Source organism: Littorina saxatilis, linkage group LG10 (assembly GCF_037325665.1).
Source record: "Littorina saxatilis isolate snail1 linkage group LG10, US_GU_Lsax_2.0, whole genome shotgun sequence".
Classification (NCBI taxonomy): Eukaryota; Metazoa; Mollusca; class Gastropoda; order Littorinimorpha; family Littorinidae; genus Littorina; species Littorina saxatilis.
Window position 1 is genome coordinate 1,098,565 of NC_090254.1, and position 19,926 is coordinate 1,118,490.

Sequence of the window (19,926 nt, forward strand, 5' to 3'; positions counted from 1 at the left end):
TCCATTGTGGAGTTCAAAATAGATACCGGTACATGAGGCAGACGAGCAATATCCTTAAAATAAGTTCACTCCAGATTACACTTGCGATTTTCACGAAGGAAGACAATTTAGTCACTAGGAATTACGCACGGCCAAGGTACGTACGAACAGACACACATTCATGATGAACTGCTATTTCGTAAACACTCATACATAGACACACACAAACACACACACACGCACACACATACACGCACACACACCCACAATTAACATAACGCTTGTGCCCTCAGTAAGGACATCAGCATGGGAAGGAGAGCGGGACCATTGAATGACGGATGGGGAGGAGTGGGGTAATAATCTCTTCTGGGTGGAGACTGGGCAATGGGGTAACCAGCAGAGATCGGCCAATCAGGCTGATTGCGGGCGGACTGGAGACGGTCACGTGGATTGGAAGAGCCCCGCTGTGGCGATGGCTGGAGGCGGTTGACCTGATTGGGGCGAGAGGACCAGGTAGAGTGGTTACCGGGGAGGAGATGGTCACGTAGGTAGGGAGGGTTGACCTGAGTGGGGCGAGAAGACCAGGCAGAGTGGTTGCCGGGGAGGAGATGGTCACGTGGGTTGGAGGGTTGACCTGGTTGGGGTGAGAGGACCAGGCCGAGCGGTCTCTGGGAGGACCGGCTGACCGGCCAGGCGAGTCTGTACTGCCCAGCGGGACACTTGTTGGGGTGGGGAGTAGAGGGTTACCACGCTTGGGACGGCTATCGTGTACTGCTTGAGCATAGGAAGGTCGGACTGGGGAGTTGTTGTTATGGAGACCGGAGGGCTGGCCAGACCTGTCATTACGGTCGGTGGTGTGAGGAGAAGGAATAGCAGCCTGGATGTTCATGGTCAACTTTGCCAGACCATGGGGAGTACTGGGGTGAAGATTGTCGTGGTACAACGCCTTTTTAGGCAGGTCCTTGGCAGTGCGGAAGGTGCAGGTGTTGTCGATGAGATCAACGCCCTCACTCTCACACATCTCCGCAAGATGCATGTTGGATTCGACCACTGTTTTGCACAGGGAATCACTCTTGCGGAGAGGGGGGAGAATGGAGGAAAAAGCTAGGCGGGCGTTGGGAAAAACTTTTCTAAGCCACTTTTTTAGTTCCAACCACCTGCTGCCGGTGACAACGTCGGTGAGGCAGGTGTTCACGCCTACGTGGACTACGATCTGCTGCACTTCTTTGTTGACTGGGATGTAGCGCAGCCAGTGCAGCAGATCGTCGACCGTGATGCCCGACACGCTGATCTTCTGGCCCTGGTTGTATGGGAACACTAGGTCAGGCCGAATGAAGCGGTACACTGAGTCTCCTAGCAGGACATGGGTTTTTCCGGTCTGAACCCGCGCGTCAGACAGCTCAGTACGGGGGTCACGGGTGGAGCTGGCTTCATTTGGGTTATCTGTTGGGCTTTGAGGGGAACGATTTGAGGGTGATGAGAGAGAGTGACTAGAGTGCGCCTGGGGTGAGAGAGGTTGGGCTGGGGGCGGTGGGGGTGAGTTCAAGAGTGGGGGATGGGCGGTCTGACTGGCCACTGTGTTCCCTTGTTTAGCAGCACCAGCAGTTGACTTGTTGAGTTTCTTATGCAGATCAGAGATCTGCGACTGTAAGTCTTTGTTTTTTGACTTCAGGCTTTTGTTGTCACTTTCGACTGCCTCGACCCTACTGGTTAGGGACCGGACAGTTTCCTCGAGCTTGGTGCATTTTGTCTTGAAGTGAAGTTTTAAGGAATTGGTCACTTGGGCTTTCGCGTCCCCCAGCAGGCCAACGATAGTGTTGTTAGACTGTGCTTGGTGAGCTTGCAGACTGCCGACGCTGCGGTGTAGGGTCTTTAGGCCCTGCTTGGCCTGGGACAGCGTCAGCGGACTGGAACGTGGCGCGGCTCTGACAGCGCGGCGATGTTTGCGACGAGCGGGAGAAGGGGCGTAGGCATGACCGGACTCGAGGTCAGACCACTCCTCGTCGTCACCGCTACACTCCGAGTCACGGGCAGGAGGGTCAGTGACGTCACTGACTGGCAGGGGGGAGAGGGAGCCAGCAGATGAGGGCGAGAGAGAGAGAGAGAGAGAGAGACTAAGAAAGAGAGAGAGAGACTAAGAAAGAGAGAGAGAGACTAAGAAAGAGAGAGAGAGAGAGACTAAGAAAGAGAGAGAGAGAGACTAAGAAAGAGAGAGAGAGACTAAGACAGAGAGAGAGAGAGACTAAGAAAGAGAGAGAGAGAGACTAAGAAAGAGAGAGAGAGAGAGAGACTAAGAAAGAGAGAGAGAGAGAGACTAAGAAGAGAGAGAGAGACTAAGAAAGAGAGAGAGAAAGACAGACTAAGAAAGAGAGAGAGAGACTAAGAGAGAGAGAGACTAAGAAAGAGAGAGGGAGACTAAGAAAGAGAGAGAGAGACTAAGAAAGAGAGAGAGATAGAGACTAAGAAAGAGAGAGAGAGAGAGACTAAGAAAGAGAGAGAGAGAGACTAAGAAAGAGAGAGAGAGAGAGACTAAGAAAGAGAGAGAGAGAGACTAAGACAGAGAGAGAGAGACTAAGAAAGAGAGAGAGAGAGACTAAGACAGAGAGAGAGAGAGAGAGATTAAGAAAGAGAGAGAGAGAGACTAAGAAAGAGAGAGAGAGACTAAGAACGAGAGATAGAGACTAAGAAAGAGAGAGAGACTAAGAAAGAGAGAGAGAGAGAGAGAGAGAGAGACTAAGAAAGAGAGAGAGAGACTAAGAAAGAGAGAGAGCGAGACTAAGAAAGAGACAGAGAGAGAGAGACTAAGAAAGAGAGACAGAGAGAGAGACTAAGAGAGAGAGACAGAGAGAGAGACTAAGAGAGAGAGAGAGAGAGACACAGAGAGAGAGAATTGAATTGAATTGAACTTTATTTTACAAGGATTTAGATTTAAGTCTACGCCTTTTCTTACAATCTGTCCTTGGGAGAGAGAGACAGAGAGAGAGACAGAGAGAGACAGAGAGAGAGAGAGACAGACAGTCAGATAGACAGACAGTCAGATAGACGGATAGACAGATAGACGGATAGACAGATAGACAGACAGACAGACAGAGTATTAGTTATCGTTAGATTTGACTGTGATATCAACATTTATCAGTCTGAATGTCGAGAAAGCTGAACTCATATCAGATCGAGGCGTAAGCCGAGATCTGATATGATTCAGCCTTTCGAGACATTCAGACTGATAAATGTTGATATCACAGTCAAATCTAACGATAACGATTTTATCGCATTCGATTTCGGAACAGTAGGAATCATAAACCTACCTGAGAAGTCAGACAAACGCAAGGGAGGCTACTGCCTTGTATTTAATGTTGGAAATGTTGGGTTGTCTTTTCCTGCTTTCCGCGTAACTTTGCTGCTCTTACTTTTATTTTTCAGTAACTGGTTCTTTTTCTCAGACAAAATAAGGCATTTATAATGAAAAAAGAACAAAAATATACGGTTGAAACAGATCACCAACAAAGGCTAACAAGTTCAGTGGAGTTGCCAGTTCGAAGGAACAGCGAAGAATCCGTCCCAGTTACTTCCTCAGTCGTACTCTTTTTGACTGTTCGATTTGGCAATTCTGAACGATGGCAGGAACTGAAGTGCGCCAGGCAGTATCAGCAAAGTCCTCTGGCTCATTTTCTGTGCCCAAGAAAGCTTCCAGGTATTTGTCGGTATCGGCGGATTGCATAATAATGTTGTCGAAACTCAGTCTTGCTTACGACAAATCCAAAATGGCGTCCTCCGACGGCGCTGTGACTGTGAAAGAAGCTGAAAGTTGTTCGGTTGATGTTGAATGGCTACGACTAAGAAAGGTGGACAATGGTTCATGCAGGTGCGAACTGTTTAAATCGGCTGCTCATTTCCTGCCTTTTTGTGAGTGATGTGCGCTGAAACACTGCAAGAGATCTCACAGTTTTCTAAGTACTGCCACTACTGGTACTTTCAAGGTCAGCTTTGTTTATGGCTGTTCCAACTACCTCAATCGGTAAGATTGTAACATTCTTTTCTACTACTTCTCTGTTAAAGCTGGGTGGGAACAGTTTCATTTTATTCATTGCACAGCTTAATCTTTCTGATTCAATTACTTTTCTTTTATAAATTTGTGATTTAAAAAAAAGGGAGACATTTGTTTCATTCAGGTGAGACTTTATTCTTCAAAATTAAAATTGATAAACTACTTCCTGCGCGATATCAAATTCGCTGGGAACTTCCTGCGCGATGTCAATTGATATACAGTTCCTAGTTGACCAATGACAACAGCATGTTTTGTCATGTGATCAGTAAAAATGCGATAACAACTGACAACAGACATACAGACAGAGAGATACGGACAGACAGACAGAGAGACAGAGAGTCTCTTGGAGACAAACAGGCAGACAGACACTGTTCCGCTTTGGTAATTATGGGTGTAGCAGAACCCGCGCCGTCGGCAGAGGGATAGTTACAATCACTACTACTCTTTAAAAGTATGGGTTTGTGTGAACCCGCGCAATCGGTAGTGTTTATGTCAATTAACATAATCAATTAATTTTATTGTTTTATCATGTACACACTAAAAATGTGCAGACAGAGAGCAAATTAGGTGTGTGAGAGATACTTAAAATTTCAAAACGATACCTTTAATGGTTCCAGAGTTACAATGATGTTAGTGTGTCTCTGGGTGCAGGTGAACCCAGGAAGCACGGCAAAGAGTTTGAGTTAAGCGGCGTTGTCTGTATGTGTACTGAGACAATTGAGTGACCTCATTTCAGACACAATGACATAGCCTGATGACATCATGAACCACTAGCCTAGCCAAGACCCAATTCACTATTTTCGGAAATAACTAGTACTAGTTGTGAAAGAGTTAATGGAAGGGCGTTGGTTCTGAGCAACGCTTAGTTCTCGAGATAGGTGTGACCAAATGACGTCATGTATACTTTCGTCATCAAAGACCTTTCGTATTTCAATAAGCGTCATTCCCCAGTTATGTGTTCTGCGGTCGTTTTGACTGATTTGACAAGTTGAGAAAACCAATGACAGTTTATTTTTGCGAAGCAACTGAATATGACAAGAAAAGAAAGCGTGCAGAACTATGTTTGGGTCCTGCCAGACTTTATGACCAACGATTTCTCCCTTGGAAGAAAATGAAGATGTCTGCGTTTCGTCTGCTTTGAAGGCAGGGAGATTTTACAGCGCACACGGTAAATTGCAAGTCGTAATGGACAAGAATGTTGTTCGTCTTCTTTCTTCGAAGTCAATCAATCAATCAATGAGGCTTATATCGCGCATATTCCGTGGGTACAGTTCTAGGCGCTCTGCAGTGATGCCGTGTGAGATGAAATTTTATACGGCCAGTAATTGCAGCCATTTCGGCGCATATTTACCTTTCACGGCCTATTATTCCAAGTCACACGGGTATAGGTAGACAATTATTAACTGTGCCTACGCAATTTTGCCAGGAAAGACCCTTTTGTCAATCGTGGGATCTTTAACGTGCACACCCAATGTAGTGTACACGGGGGGGGAGTTCGGACACCGAAGAGAGTCTGCACACAAAGTTGACTCTGAAATAAATTTCCGCCGAACCTGGGATCGAACTCACGCTGAAGTACCGTAGATTTGTTCTTGGCCATATTTTCGAGCTGTGCATTGTTATATGATGGGAAAAAACACGTTTAAAGGAAAAGTCCAAGGTTTAGGGTCACTTTTGATATGTTGACCCTCTTAATTCATCAACCACAAATGCGTGTGTAAAAATGAACACAGAAATCCAAAAAGTATACTTTGACTCGTTTTTTGGTTGTTCTGAATCGTTCCATCGCGCGCGCAGTCTTGGCTCATGACCTTGTGCACATACGTGTGCTACGTCACGAGCCTTGAACAACAAACATGGCCGGCTCAAGCAGCGAGGAAGACAAGTGGAATACGGACCGGTTTTCAGCCAGCCTGAGGTTTTAGCGTGCCCGTTTGAGCCTCTTCGTCGTCAAAATGCTGGCGAGGCCACAAGGAACTGCTTGAAACAGAGCCAGCATACGCGGCAATACGAAATGGTATGTGATTCTCTTTGTTGCATGCTAGATCGAAGTCAGGTGTGTTTTTCACAGATCAGTTGATGTGCTTCCACAGATCTGTAAGCATGTAAAGATCATTGATTTATGCTATTATTTCAGGCATCTGGTGTTGTTTATTTTCCTATCTTTAATCAAGGATTTCGTCCTTGAAGTGCCCAGTTTAGAATAAATGTTTCCACAGTGATGTTCACACGCGACTATCCTTATTTTCTCTTGGAATTCTGAGTATTTTTTCAGTCACACAACAAAACATGTAGACAGCAAGTTAACATTGCGCAAAGTCTGTTTCTTGCGGACAAAACTGCAATTATCCTGGTATTTTTATTTGCGACAGTAAGACACTGCATGACATCGACACCACTAAACAGTGAAACTTTTTTGAAATGGCGGTGGGCTGCTTTCATGTGCTAATACTAATAGTGATCCTGACATTTTTCTTGCGAAACGGTCAAAGGGAAGTAATAAATGAATTTAGTTTTTTAAACGAGCACACGTGATTTCCGATCTCAAACTAGATCTGAAATCATAAGATTTTCTGAGCAGTGGCGAAACGCTGATGGCTAGTGATATCGCAAGCCGTTTTGGAAGCAAATAAGCACTGTCAGACATATGCTGAAACACGATTACAGCAGTTCAAACTTTTTGATCATTGATTTTTAGGAGTACGCAATGTCGGACAGTCACACTACAAAAAGACAATGCGTTAGTGCATAGATCGGTATTCTCAAACGTCACGAACAGACAGTACGTTGCTACTATATTATGTTACTGTATTAACAAAACCTCACAGTCCCATTAAAAATGTGTGGTGTGTGCCGAAAAGCAACCATATGAGATTCAGTCAGTGGGACCCTGAATCTACCTGGGGTTAAATCGGGTTATTGACTCTCATTGCATGAATTTTTAAACTGAATAATATACATTACATGTACTACTGTTCGTGTTGTTTTTGTGATCCAGTGCAATTTCTGTGTATACCTTAGAATCTCAAGGTAATTTTTGAACGGGGCATACAGATGATACATGTTGCCATGATCACAGAGTGATACGTGTATTTTGCTTATCAGGTGTCAGTGCAGAAACTCCAAGAGGGAACGAAATTCAAATATCTGGAAAACCTGGATGAGGAGATAGACAGCCTAACAGCACATCCTCCTATGTTTGCTCGGACATCTACTACCTTCAAACTGCATACTATGCGTACACACAGGAATATGGACGACTCAACATTGATCAAAATGGGTAAGTAACACAACACAAACAGATGATTTCCATTATGATAGATTTATTTATCTGAAAGTAAAATTGACAACAGAGTGTACAATTTGTTTTCAAATACAAAAATATAACATTGGGTTAAAAAAAAAAAAACCACCATCATATATATATCATTAAAACTATTCTTTATTTCTAAACACATACATATCAGCATAGTTTATTCATGTAAACATCCTCATTTCGGTTCCCAGTCTATCTGAAATCAAGGTAAGATATATGCCCCCAAAAATAGCGATCACACAGTGCTTCAGCATGAATTTGAAAACCTGCTCTACGTCACATAGACACAGCGTGTCTTATGATTCTATCCACCCTCTCCAAACAAACACGTACACGTTTTCTCTTGTACGAATGTCTTAAAAGCTCAAACTAAGCTGCTGTTTTATTCTGTCTTGCTTTGCAGGAAATACAGGCACGTCGCTTTCCCATAACAGGCAGCTGGTGCGCTAGCGAGTGGGGTTTCTCGGCAGAAGCATCAGAGTACCATTACCAACCTGTGCAGTCAAAACGATCAGAAATACTTTCCCAAACGGATGAAGAGTGGGGTTCAAACTCCCTGAGCTACAGAAGGCTGAAATATACTTTTACAAATCGTGTGACTGTGTTGAACAGATTCCTACATGGTTTGAAGATGATACTGGGTTGTCACGTGGTCCGGTACATGGTTCACATTCTGCAACATTTTGTTCCAGACTTTTTCCACTGTTGGTCTACTCCTGCATCAGGTAGTCAGTCCATGAGCCGGTCAGCATAGCCTGTGTCCAGTACTGTCCGTTTGCATGTTGCCTGAAACATGGTTGTTTGGAAGTAACTAACGATCTCTGCACACATTTTAACATGTGAATAAGAACAGAAAAAGTTTGTCAAAAGTATACATAGTTTAATTTGCATTTACTTCAAGGCCAGACTTTCTTCTCGTTCATTATTTCTTCATAAATATTCTGAAAATTAACAAAATGTTTCCCCCTATCAAGGCCTCCTAACTGGTTTTTTAAATGCAGGTCGGTTTGTTGTCATCTGTGCATTACTACCTCTTGCCACCCGTGCGGTCATTGCCACCAGGTATCTCAACAATCAAACCGTCTAAAGGCACGTCCTTTTTCAAAACAGGATTGCTCACTACACAGATCTGCGAAGACTTTTACAGGAAAAAAATCTCTTGACTTGAACATATACCAGGAATAAACATCCTGACTGGTTTTTGGAGCTGCCGGGATTTTTTTAGGGAATGTTTTACACGTGTGGCGTTAAAGAAATTAATTCATAAAATTCTACATTCCCAAAGAGAGTACCCATACAGAGTGTTCAGTTCTGGTATTTTTCAAAACGGAAGGATGGCCATATCCCATGTAAAAGCCTGGTAAGATTTGAGATTTTGAACTCAATCGTTTACACGGGAAGGGCTGTCCATTTAAGAGGACGCAACCATGCTTGGATGAGAAATACACTGATAACACAGAAAAAGCACGAGTTTAACCTGCATATTCACAAAACTGGTTCAGAGGCCCGGTAAAGGGAACACATGTTAGTTATTTTAAGAGAACATCACGAAGACCTAATTATTAAATTAAAGCCTTTCTGCACGAATGTACATCTTCTATGAATTATATTCTAAAACGCCACATGTGTAATTCATTCCACACACAAAATCCAGCTCCAAGAAGCAGTGAGGCTGTTGATTATTGGTATGTGTTCAAGTCGACAGATGATTTTTCCTGTGTAAACTGAGCCTTGGCAGATCTGATATAGTGAGCAAAGACCTGCGTTTTTTTTAAACGTGTTCAGAGGCCTTGAAATGGTTAAACATTTTGTTTATTTCAAGTAGTCTTTATGAAGAAAAAATTAACAATAAGGAAGGCAAATGGGTTGAAATGCAAATTAGATTCCTTTTGACGAACTTTTTATGTTCTTCTTCACGTGTTACATTATGCCTACGTAGATCGCAAGATATTTTCGAAAAAATTCATAGATAAGCCAATCTGCAAACGGACACAAATTCACAATATTTATGAAGCCAATAAATTTGACTCAAGAACAAAGCTTATGTGTTTGAGGTGATGTGCATGGGTATGAATGTTGAATGAGTCCGTCAATGCTGTTTTTATATGTTATACTCTTACTTTCTCCCAAGCGCAAGACAAATTCTTCTATGAAAATTGAAGCCAATAAAATTTGAGTTGAGTTGAGTTGAGTTGAGTCAAAGATACCCTCCATGTCGCCTTTATACAGTGGAACCTACCATTAAAATTATACCACCTTAAATTACCTTGCTCTTTCAAATGTACTGCTTAAACTTCTTGAACATGCAACTCTTGCTGTCTACCATAAAGACCATCAGGTCAACAACATACTTGTGAATGTTTTGTTTTGGTCTATAATTAAAAATTTCAGAAAATACCCTTTTTTTATATTTTTTATTCGGAAGCATACTAACTTTATTTCAAACTACTTCGACAGATATAGTTTTGCAGGTTGACGGGAGGTGAGTTACGAAAGAAATTCAATCCATATGTCGCTCAGCACAGAAAGCATAAACGATTAACATGAGTAGAAATGAACTTGTACTTGTTTTCATAATGTATTATTTGGATGGTATCTGTCAAAGACACTTTCTCGTTTTTTTGCAAAGCTAGAATAAGGCACTAATTTTCAAAACAAAACAAAAATCTTACGATGAATGGCACGTTGGTTTTCTCCTGTGGTGATTCTGGACAGTAGGAACAGGACTGGTCAACAGTTGCGTTGTGATCACGGAGAACCGGGAAATCTGGAATGGTCACGGTGTCAGTGTCTAGTGACCTGTTCTGACCAGTGGCCGTGAGTGATGCATATGATGAAAGGTCTGGAAGTAAAAGAAGAGAGAAAATGAGTGTGAGTATAAATCAATTCGAAAGTATGCTTCTGATCTATACAGTACACTGAACATTTAGACACCCTCTGGAAGTCGTCTGGATGTGTATCCATGTTGTAGCAATTAGACTGGTTTTGCGTCTCTCATTCAATGCAGAAAGATTAATTCCCTGCACAATTCGTAATCTTCTTGTCTCTAGCATGCAGGTGTATGTTTACCTTACCGGTTGCACATCCACCAAAAGTTTAGATCTGGTAAAAATAGCATTAAACCATGATTCGATCCAGCAAACGCTGCCAATTTCATGAATTGATATCAGGGGATAGTTTGCGACTGAATAGAATAGATAACGTGACACACGCATTGTCTTACCAGTCCACAACCCTGACTACTTTTTACTCTTACTCTTAGCTCAGCTCAGACCGTTCTGTAAGTTGTAACTCTGTAGATCTAGCCTGTGGCGCATCTGTACTCCAGCGAATATCAGCTGGACCCAGACACACTGTTCTGCACCAATTCGTATTCGCTGCGCAGCAAAACAATGTTTACCTATGCATGAAAATAAAAGCATGTACTCTGACCTTCAACGCATTCCTTCTTGTGAGATAATCCGCTGTTCGTATGTCGCCTCGGAGTTTCGATGGCTCGTCGTAATACTGCCCTCTCCGGACTTTTATGAAGGGAAGACACTGCCAGGGGTCAAAACATTTGTTTCAGGGATGAAACGCCAACTTTTGTGCTGCAGAAAAATGGCGAAATCTGTGTCCAGAAAGTGCCCGACACTTTGAAATTTGCACGCTTGTGCTGCACACATCTCTTCCATTTCCACAAGAGACTCAGAGTTTTATGAAGGAAAGTGTGCTATGTCTATGAAATGCCTGGGGACATTGACGAGTTGTTGCAGTTTGCGGCTGCTCTCCACCGAGGCATTCTTTTCGGGCATACAGTGGTGACTTTTCTGTGTGAAAATCAAGCTGGTACTGGTGGTAGAATCAACACAATAACTTGTGACGTCACAGTGCACCGACGTCACAGTGCACCGAAAACCACGTGACCACTACTTGACCCCAGGCGACTTGTCTTGGTTAGCCCCGCAACACTAAATCTTCAACTACAACAACAACAATTTTTTTTCAATTTTTAAAATATTTTTCCAGAGATGTTTGTAACATTTGGCATTCGATTTTCAAGTTTTTGGGCATATTTAAAAACCTTGGACTTTTCCTTTAAACGCAAATTCGCAAAGAAATGTTGATCATTTACTCCAGAACTGCAACATCGATTTGCCATAACAAAAAATTCTGGCTCAATATGCGGGAACAGTCAGGCAGTGTCATATTTTTTAAATGGATTCGGAAGAATTGCTCATAGTTTACATGGTACTCCGGCCATGTTCTTTTTTTCGTCACACCCAAATCCGTTATTTGTTTTGGGCGACGCAGCATTATAGGGTTTGGACTTCGCGCATGGTGACCGCCATTGTTAGTCTCGGCTGAAAAGTTTCGTCACAGTCGCCTCAAATATATCGTTACGTCATGTTTTCAAACAAAGGGACGTAATCGCTTTTCATTATTTCCACAGCTGAAAGTGATTGCGAATCTCTCTTTGTCTCTGCGAAGAAAAAAACGCAGAAAGGGAGAAATATGTTTCCTACACGGTTTAGCATATGAACATTTTGTGTGAGAATTGTACCGAGGATTTACCTTCGGAAAATGATTGTCTGCAGCTAAATGACGGCGAACATGGCTTCTGTGTGAAGCAATTCATGTTGCAGCGAAGTTTCCACGTGTTTTGATCTTAATTATCCTTGGTCACGGAGTCCTGCAAGTCAAGAATGCAGCACGTCAATACCCCCTCGCCACCCCCCCCCCCCCCCCAATCCGTGGGAAGTGAAACTTACGGCCTGTGATGAAAATCAGGACAGCACACATCAGGATGATCAGCATTTTGTTCTCCATTACACTGTTACAACAATCCTGCTCACGCGCCCTCAGCTGTTTGGTCTTTGGTCATTCGTCTTGCAAATTACGTTCCAGCATGTTCCTGTTTCAATTAGGACACAATACAAAGTGTGCCAGGAGGCACTTCGACAAACTCATCACTCTCCTGTCTCCACAGCACAGTATTTGAATGCTTGAGACAAGTCAGATGTGTTGAACTACTACGATGACGTCATTTTAAAAATGAAAAAAGAGCAATAAAGTCTTGGTCCACGCGACCCCAGATTTCATAGTCTTGGTGAACAAATATCAGTCGGTTTAGGTTGCACAAACGCTGTTTCGCCAAAAATGACGGTCAACAGAGAACTGTTCCGCACCATGTTCGTTTGGAGCGACGTGTTCCGGTTGTAACATAGAGGGGGGAATCGAGACGAGGGTCGTGGTGTGTGTGTGTGTGTGTGTGTGTGTGTGTGTGTGTGTGTGTGTGTGTGTGTGTGTGTGTAGAGCGATTCAGACTATAAACTACTGGACCGATCTTTATGAAATTTTACATGAGAGCTCCTGGGTATGATATCCCCGGACGTTGTTTTCCCCATTTTTTCGATAAATGTCTTTGATGACGTCATATCCGGCTTTTTGTAAAAGTTGAGGCGGCACTGTCACACCTTCATTTTTCAATCAAATTGATTGAAATTTTGGCCAAGCAATCTTCGACAAAGGTCGGACTTCGGTATTGCATTTCAGCATGGAGGTTTAAAAATTAATTAATGACTTTGGTCATTAAAAATCTGAAAATTGTAAATAAAAGTATCTATTTATCAAACGATCCAAAATTATTTTTATTTTATTCTTCATCATGTTCTGATTCCAAAAACATATAAATATGTTATATTCGGATTAAAAACAAGCTCTGAAAATTAAAAATATAAAAATTATGATTAAAATTAAATTTCCGAAATCGTTTTAAAAACAATTTCATCTTATTCCTTGTCGGTTCCTGATTCCAAAAACAAATAGATATGATATGTTTGGATTAAAAACACGCTCAGAAAGTTAAAACGAAAAGAGGTACAGTAAAGCGTGCTATGCAGCACAGCGCAACCGCTACCGCGCAAAACAGGCTCGTCACTTTCACTGCCTTTTGCACTACCGGCGGACTACGGTCATTGTGAAAAAATGTAGTGCTTTCAATTTAATTTTGTGAGTTCCACAGCTTGACTAAATGTCGTAATTTCGCCTTACGCGACTTGTTTCACTTGCTCTGGATCGCGCGCGAAGGAAGGTTGTTCAGTCAGACCCTTCTCACAATATCTGGCGCACCACGTCACAAAATGGCTGGACTACCTTGAACTATTATAGAAATGTTGTTTAGGGGTCTGGATTGTCAACAAGCTTGCTCTATGTGACGAAAATGCCTGTTTGTGACACGTTTTGGTGTTTTTGTCGTAAATCTAGTTGTGTAGACCACCGAGATTGTCATATGGCGTGCGACCAATGCTGAAAATATGTTTTCAATGTACCAAAAGCAAATAGTAAGGTTTAGACTAGCTTGTTATTCGATTATTTGATTGAGACCATGTTCCGGTTTGCAGCGTTTTCTTCAGCGAGCACTCAAAAGACGTCCTGGTAAGAAAAGTAGACGTTCCGGTTGTACGCAAAGCTGTGAAACAGACATACTAAACCTTACCTTGTCATCGTAATTATTGCAGGAGACAAGTCGTGGCGTGATATTGATGTTGACATTCTATGAGGTAGAACTGGTAATAAAAATGGCAAGTTGCAGGAGACAAGTCGTGGCGTGATATTGATGTTGACATTCTATGAGGTAGAACTGGTGATAAAAATGGCAAGTTGCAGGAGACAAGTCGTGGCGTGATATTGATGTTGACATTCTATGAGGTAGAACTGGTGATAAAAATGGCAAGTTGCAGGAGACAAGTCGTGGTGTGATATTGATGTTGACATTCTGTGAGGTAGAACTGGTGATAAAAATGGCAAGTTGCAGGAGACAAGTCGTGGCGTGATATTGATGTTGACATTCTATGAGGTAGAACTGGTGATAAAAATGGCAAGTTGCAGGAGACAAGTCGTGGCGTGATATTGATGTTGACATTCTATGAGGTAGAACTGGTGATATTGATGTTGACATTCTGTGAGGTAGAACTGGTGATAAAAATGGCAAGTTGCAGACAAAGATATGTTGGTTCCTGTTGGTATAAAAATGAACAGCAAATTGTTCCGGATGGGTTTTTTTTTTCTTGCACATTGTTCCGGTTGGGGTCAGTATTTGATAGTCACTATAATGTGTGTTTTCTGATTATATATCAGAGTTCGCTACTTAGCAAATGCAGCCATTCTATTTTCTAGCAGCAAAGCTGGCAGGTATCCCACGAACGCTGGCCTGATTTCGACGCGTGGCATGTTTAGTCTTACCGAGAATACATGATAAAGAAACATTCTTTGTTACAAAACTATGGTTACAGTTGGGGATGAAAGTTCACACACAAATTGGGAACATATACTAAGTTTAACATGGTGGGTGTTGACCAACTCTTTGGTTTTTGATCTAACGGTTGACGTCAATATGTTTTGACGTCAGTGACACCTCACGTCATTTAACCGGTGTCTCTTTATAGTCTGGGGACTCGTGGCAAGAATACACCACAATACTGCAAATCATTGAACAAATTGTAGTTTTCTCAGCAATTGCACATAAAAGTACAAAGAATCGATTAAGAGGATGACACAAGTCATCCAGCAAGTATGTGAAGCAATCCACAGCACGACGTCTATTCGGCTATACCGAGTGCGCACCTCCGGACCGCGGAAGTAAAGCGTTCCCGCCAACATCACGGTTAGTGTCCTCCATTCAGAGCAAACTGTGTCTCGTTAAAACTACCTACAGCCTTTATTTATGGTTGTGTGGATGCATAAGGTATGTATCTGGTACATGTGTGTTTTTTTAGCAAGAAATATACACGTGAACGTTAGTGTGATGGAACTTAGATTGAACTGTTGTTGTGGAGAGACACAGTCACAAGTGTGATGGAACTCAGATTGAACTGTTGTTGTGGAGAGACACAGTCACAAGTGTGTTGGAACTCAGATTGAACTGTTGTTGTAGAGAGACACAGTCACAAGTGTGTTGGAACTCAGATTGAACTGTTGTTGTGGAGAGACACAGTCACAAGTGTGTTGGAACTCAGATTGAACTGTTGTTGTAGAGAGACACAGTCACAAGTGTGATGGAACTTAGATTGAACTGTTGTTGTGGAGAGACACAGTCACAAGTGTGTTGGAACTTAGATTGAACTGTTGTTGTGGAGAGACACAGTCACAAGTGTGTTGGAACTTAGATTGAACTGTTGTTGTGGAGAGACACAGTCACAAGTGTGTTGGAACTTAGATTGAACTGTTGTTGTGGAGAGACACAGTCACAAGTGTGTTGGAACTTAGATTGAACTGTTGTTGTGGAGAGACACAGTCACAAGTGTGTTGGAACTTAGATTGAACTGTTGTTGTGGAGAGACACAGTCACAAGTGTGTTGGAACTCAGATTGAACTGTTGTTGTGGAGAGACACAGTCACAAGTGTGTTGGAACTCAGATTGAACTGTTGTTGTGGAGAGACACAGTCACAAGTGTGATGGAACTTAGATTGAACTGTTGTTGTGGAGAGACACAGTCACAAGTGTGATGGAACTTAGATTGAACTGTTGTTGTGGAGAGACACAGTCACAAGTGTGTTGGAACTCAGATTGAACTGTTGTTGTAGAGAGACACAGTCACAAGTGTGTTGGAACTCAGATTGAACTGTTGTTGTGGAGAGACACAGTCACAAGTGTGTTGGAACTTAGATTGAACTGTTGTTGTAGAGAGACACAGTCACAAGTGTGATGGAACTTAGATTGAACTGTTGTTGTGGAGAGACACAGTCACAAGTGTGTTGGAACTCAGATTGAACTGTTGTTGTGGAGAGACACAGTCACAAGTGTGTTGGAACTCAGATTGAACTGTTGTTGTAGAGAGACACAGTCACAAGTGTGTTGGAACTCAGATTGAACTGTTGTTGTGGAGAGACACAGTCACAAGTGTGTTGGAACTCAGATTGAACTGTTGTTGTAGAGAGACACAGTCACAAGTGTGTTGGAACTCAGATTGAACTGTTGTTGTGGAGAGACACAGTCACAAGTGTGTTGGAACTCAGATTGAACTGTTGTTGTGGAGAGACACAGTCACAAGTGTGATGGAACTCAGATTGAACTGTTGTTGTGGAGAGACACAGTCACAAGTGTGATGGAACTCAGATTGAACTGTTGTTGTGGAGAGACACAGTCACAAGTGTGTTGCAGATGTAAATTTCAACAGGCACTTGGTAGGTGTGTTGTTAATTTGTAACCAACAACTGAACAGGCAAATAATTTCAAACTTATTGATACTCATAATAATGTTCTTGTTGTTATGTTGTGGAACTGAACTGACTTTTCATAGCATTACCCTGAATTTGTGGGGAAAACAACTGTGTGGCACTGCACTGTTGAACTCATAATTGTCAGTTGGTGGCTGGGTTCTGGGTTATTAATAAAAGTTTACTGTTCAGAATTTCAAGCCAGTTTACTTGTTCATTTTGTGAAAGCTCTCAGCCTCTGACTAGTGTTTTGATACCCCGGTAGTTGCTGTAAATGTGTAAGTGTTATTCACCTATTGTAATGCTACAAGCAAGAATTTACACATATGACATTTCACAATGGTCATAAATTATTTCCTTTATTCAAAGCACTCTCGAATTGACAATGCAATTTACACACATTGACATCATGCAAGAACCTGGTAAAATAGCAAAGCAATACACCGAGTCGCCGACAACATGCCATACCCTTTGATCAATCAGGAAAGGGTATGAAAACCCTTTACTTTTTTGGTGAAAGGGTATGAATACCCTTGACCTCAGAGCCTGTGTGGAACCCTGTAAAGAGTCCGGGTGCGGAGGTGCACGCTCAATATAGCCTTGAATATACGGGGTGCACTGCGTCCTTGCTGAAATAAAAAGGTTTTTGACATCGTATCCCTCAACATTGACACAATCATAACGTTTCTTTCTTGGGGCTCACGTAAGTGTAGCCTATGCGATGCTAAACTGTGTCTGTCTGTGCGTGTGTGTGTGCGTGTGTGTGTGTGTGTGTTTGTGTGTGTGTGTGTGTGTGTGTGTGTGTATGTGTGTGATAGAAACTTTAACATTTGACTAAACACAGAAATACTAATTTTACCTGGTTATTATCCAAGCAACAGCTTCAAAATATTGAAGCAATGATCAACATTTCGTCGGCACGTATGTAGTTAAAGTGTGTATCCAAAGAAAACGGGTGGTGGGTGTTTTTTTTTTTTTTTTTTTTTTTTGGGGGGGGGGGGGGTAAAAACAGGTGACTGGTTTGTGTCGTGTGTGGTATGTAGACCAGGTCAGGGGTCAAGGTTAGGTCAGATCGCGTGAAGGATTGTGGTATAGATACAGTTATCACCGAGCTGCAGTTCGCCGATTCGGAGAAGACGATTTCACATTGTTCGGTTTCGTAGCTCCAGAAAAATAGATAAAGAAGATACCAAAGGAGATTTCCTACAGGTTAATCTGCACAGCGTGTTTCCAGTGTCTGCGCGAGGAAGCGCTGTCGCCGGAAATCTGCACAGCGTGTTTCCAGTGTCTGCGCGAGGAAGCGCTGTCGAAAGCGCAGTGTCGTGTCCCCGTAAGTAGGCTACAGACAGACAGATCTGGATCTAGTGTCTCGCACTCTTGCACCGTGTCACTTATGCTTACTGTGTGGGTGTGTGTGTATGTGTGACGGAGTGATTGAGTTTGTGTTACTGTTTGTCGATTTCTTACGTGAGCCTTGAAGGCTTCGCCTCTTGTTCTTCTTTTTTTTAACGCTCAAGCGATATACACCTGCATCAGTAGAAATGACATAACACAAGAAATATTCCAAATAGCAAAACAAAACAACCTGATCTGCATCGATAATAATTTTGCTTTCTCCTCTTATGTAAACGTTGCGAAGTCCTGAATTTCCGTCGATTTGTAGTTGTCACTTGATACCTTACGTTTTTATCGGATCGATTTTGGTAGTACCTTATTTTGGCGGCGGTCACATGACCCCTATATAATAAATCTTTGATCCGAAAAGTGTGCAAGATAGCCAAGCAGATTTCCTTGTGTGGCATAAAAGTGAAGTCAATACAGGAGAGGTTCATATTCAGAGAAAAGAAACAAGTCGCGTAAGGCGAAATTACTACATTTAGTCAAGCTGTGGAACTCACAGAATGAAACTGAACGCACTGCATTTTTTCACAATGACCGTAGTCCGCCGCTAGTGCAAAACGCAGTGAAAGTGACGAGCCTGTTCAGCGCAGTAGCGGTTGCGCTGTGCTGCATAGCACGCTTTACTGTACCTCTCTTCGTTTTAACTTTCTGAGGGTGTTTTCAGTCCAAACATATCATATCTATATGTTTTTGGAATCAGGAACCGACAAGGAATAAGATAAAATTGTTTTTAAAACGATTTCGGAAATGTAATTTTAATCATAGTTTTTATATTTTTAATTTTCAGAGCTTGTTTTTTAATCCGAATATAACATATTTATATGTTTTTGGAATCAAAACGTGATGAAGAATACAATAAAAGTAATTTTGAATCGTTTTATAAAAAAAATAATTTTAATTACAATTTTCAGATTTTTAATGACCAAAGTCATTAATTAATTTTTAAGCCTCCATGCTGAAATGCAATACCGAAGTCCGGCCTTTGTTGAAGAGTGCTTGGCCAAAATTTCAATAAATTTGATTGAAAAATGAAGGTGTGACAGTGCTGCCTCAACATTTACAAAAAGCCGGATATGACGTCATAAAAGACATTTATCGAAAAAATGGAAAAAATGTCTGGGGATATCATACCCAGGAACTCTCATGTCAAATTTCATAAAGATCGGTCCAGTAGTTTACTCTGAATCGCTCTACACACACACACACACACACACACACACACACACACACACACACACACACACACACACACACACATACACACACGCACAGACAGACACACACACATGTATACACCACGACCCTCGTCTCGATTCCCCCTCTATGTTAAAACATTTAGTCAAAACTTGACTAAATGTAACAAGTCGCGTAAGGCGAAATTACTACATTTAGTCAAGCTGTGGAACTCACAGAATGAAACTGAACGTAGTCCGCCGCTAGTGCAAAAGGCAGTGAAAGTGACGAGCCTGTTTGGCGCGGTAGCGATTGCGCTGTGCTTCATAGCACGCTTTACTGTACCTCTCTTCGTTTTAACTTTCTGAGCGTGTTTTTAATCCAACATATCATATCTATATGTTTTTGGAATCAGGAACCGACAAGGAATAAGATGAAAATAGTTTTTAAAACGATTTCGGAAAAAAAATTTGATCATAATTTTTATATTTTTAATTTTCAGAGCTTGATTTTAATTCAAATATAACATATGTATATGTTTTTGAAATCAGAAAATGACGAAGAATAAGATGAAATTGTTTTTGGATCGTTTAATAAAAAATATAATTTTAATTACAAGTTTCCGATTTTTAATGACCAAACTTACTCATTAGTTTTTAAGCCACCAAGCTGAAATGCAATACCAAACCCCGGGCTTTGTCGAAGATTGCTTTGCCAAAATTTCAATCAATTTAATTGAAAAATGAGGGTGTGACAGAGCCGCCTCAACTTTTGCAAAAAGCCGGATATGACGTCATTAAAGGTATTTATCGAA

At 41.9% G+C, this 19,926-nt stretch overlaps 1 protein-coding gene and 1 long non-coding RNA gene across 2 annotated transcripts in view; both read right to left on the reverse strand.

Moving 5' to 3' along the window:
- LOC138979162 (uncharacterized) overlaps positions 1-12,333 on the reverse strand; it is a 36,455-nt gene extending 24,122 nt beyond the window's left edge. The window contains exon 1 of the long non-coding RNA XR_011459907.1: positions 12,092-12,333. This is a non-coding gene — a long non-coding RNA (uncharacterized lncRNA). The remainder of the gene's footprint in view (positions 1-12,091) is intronic.
- Positions 12,334-18,050: 5,717 nt separating this feature from the next.
- The window catches only part of LOC138979100 (basic salivary proline-rich protein 4-like), a 5,143-nt gene continuing 3,267 nt past the window's right edge, over positions 18,051-19,926 (reverse strand). The window contains exon 2 of the mRNA XM_070351911.1: positions 18,051-18,065. Coding sequence (XP_070208012.1) covers positions 18,051-18,065 — 15 coding nt within the window. The remainder of the gene's footprint in view (positions 18,066-19,926) is intronic.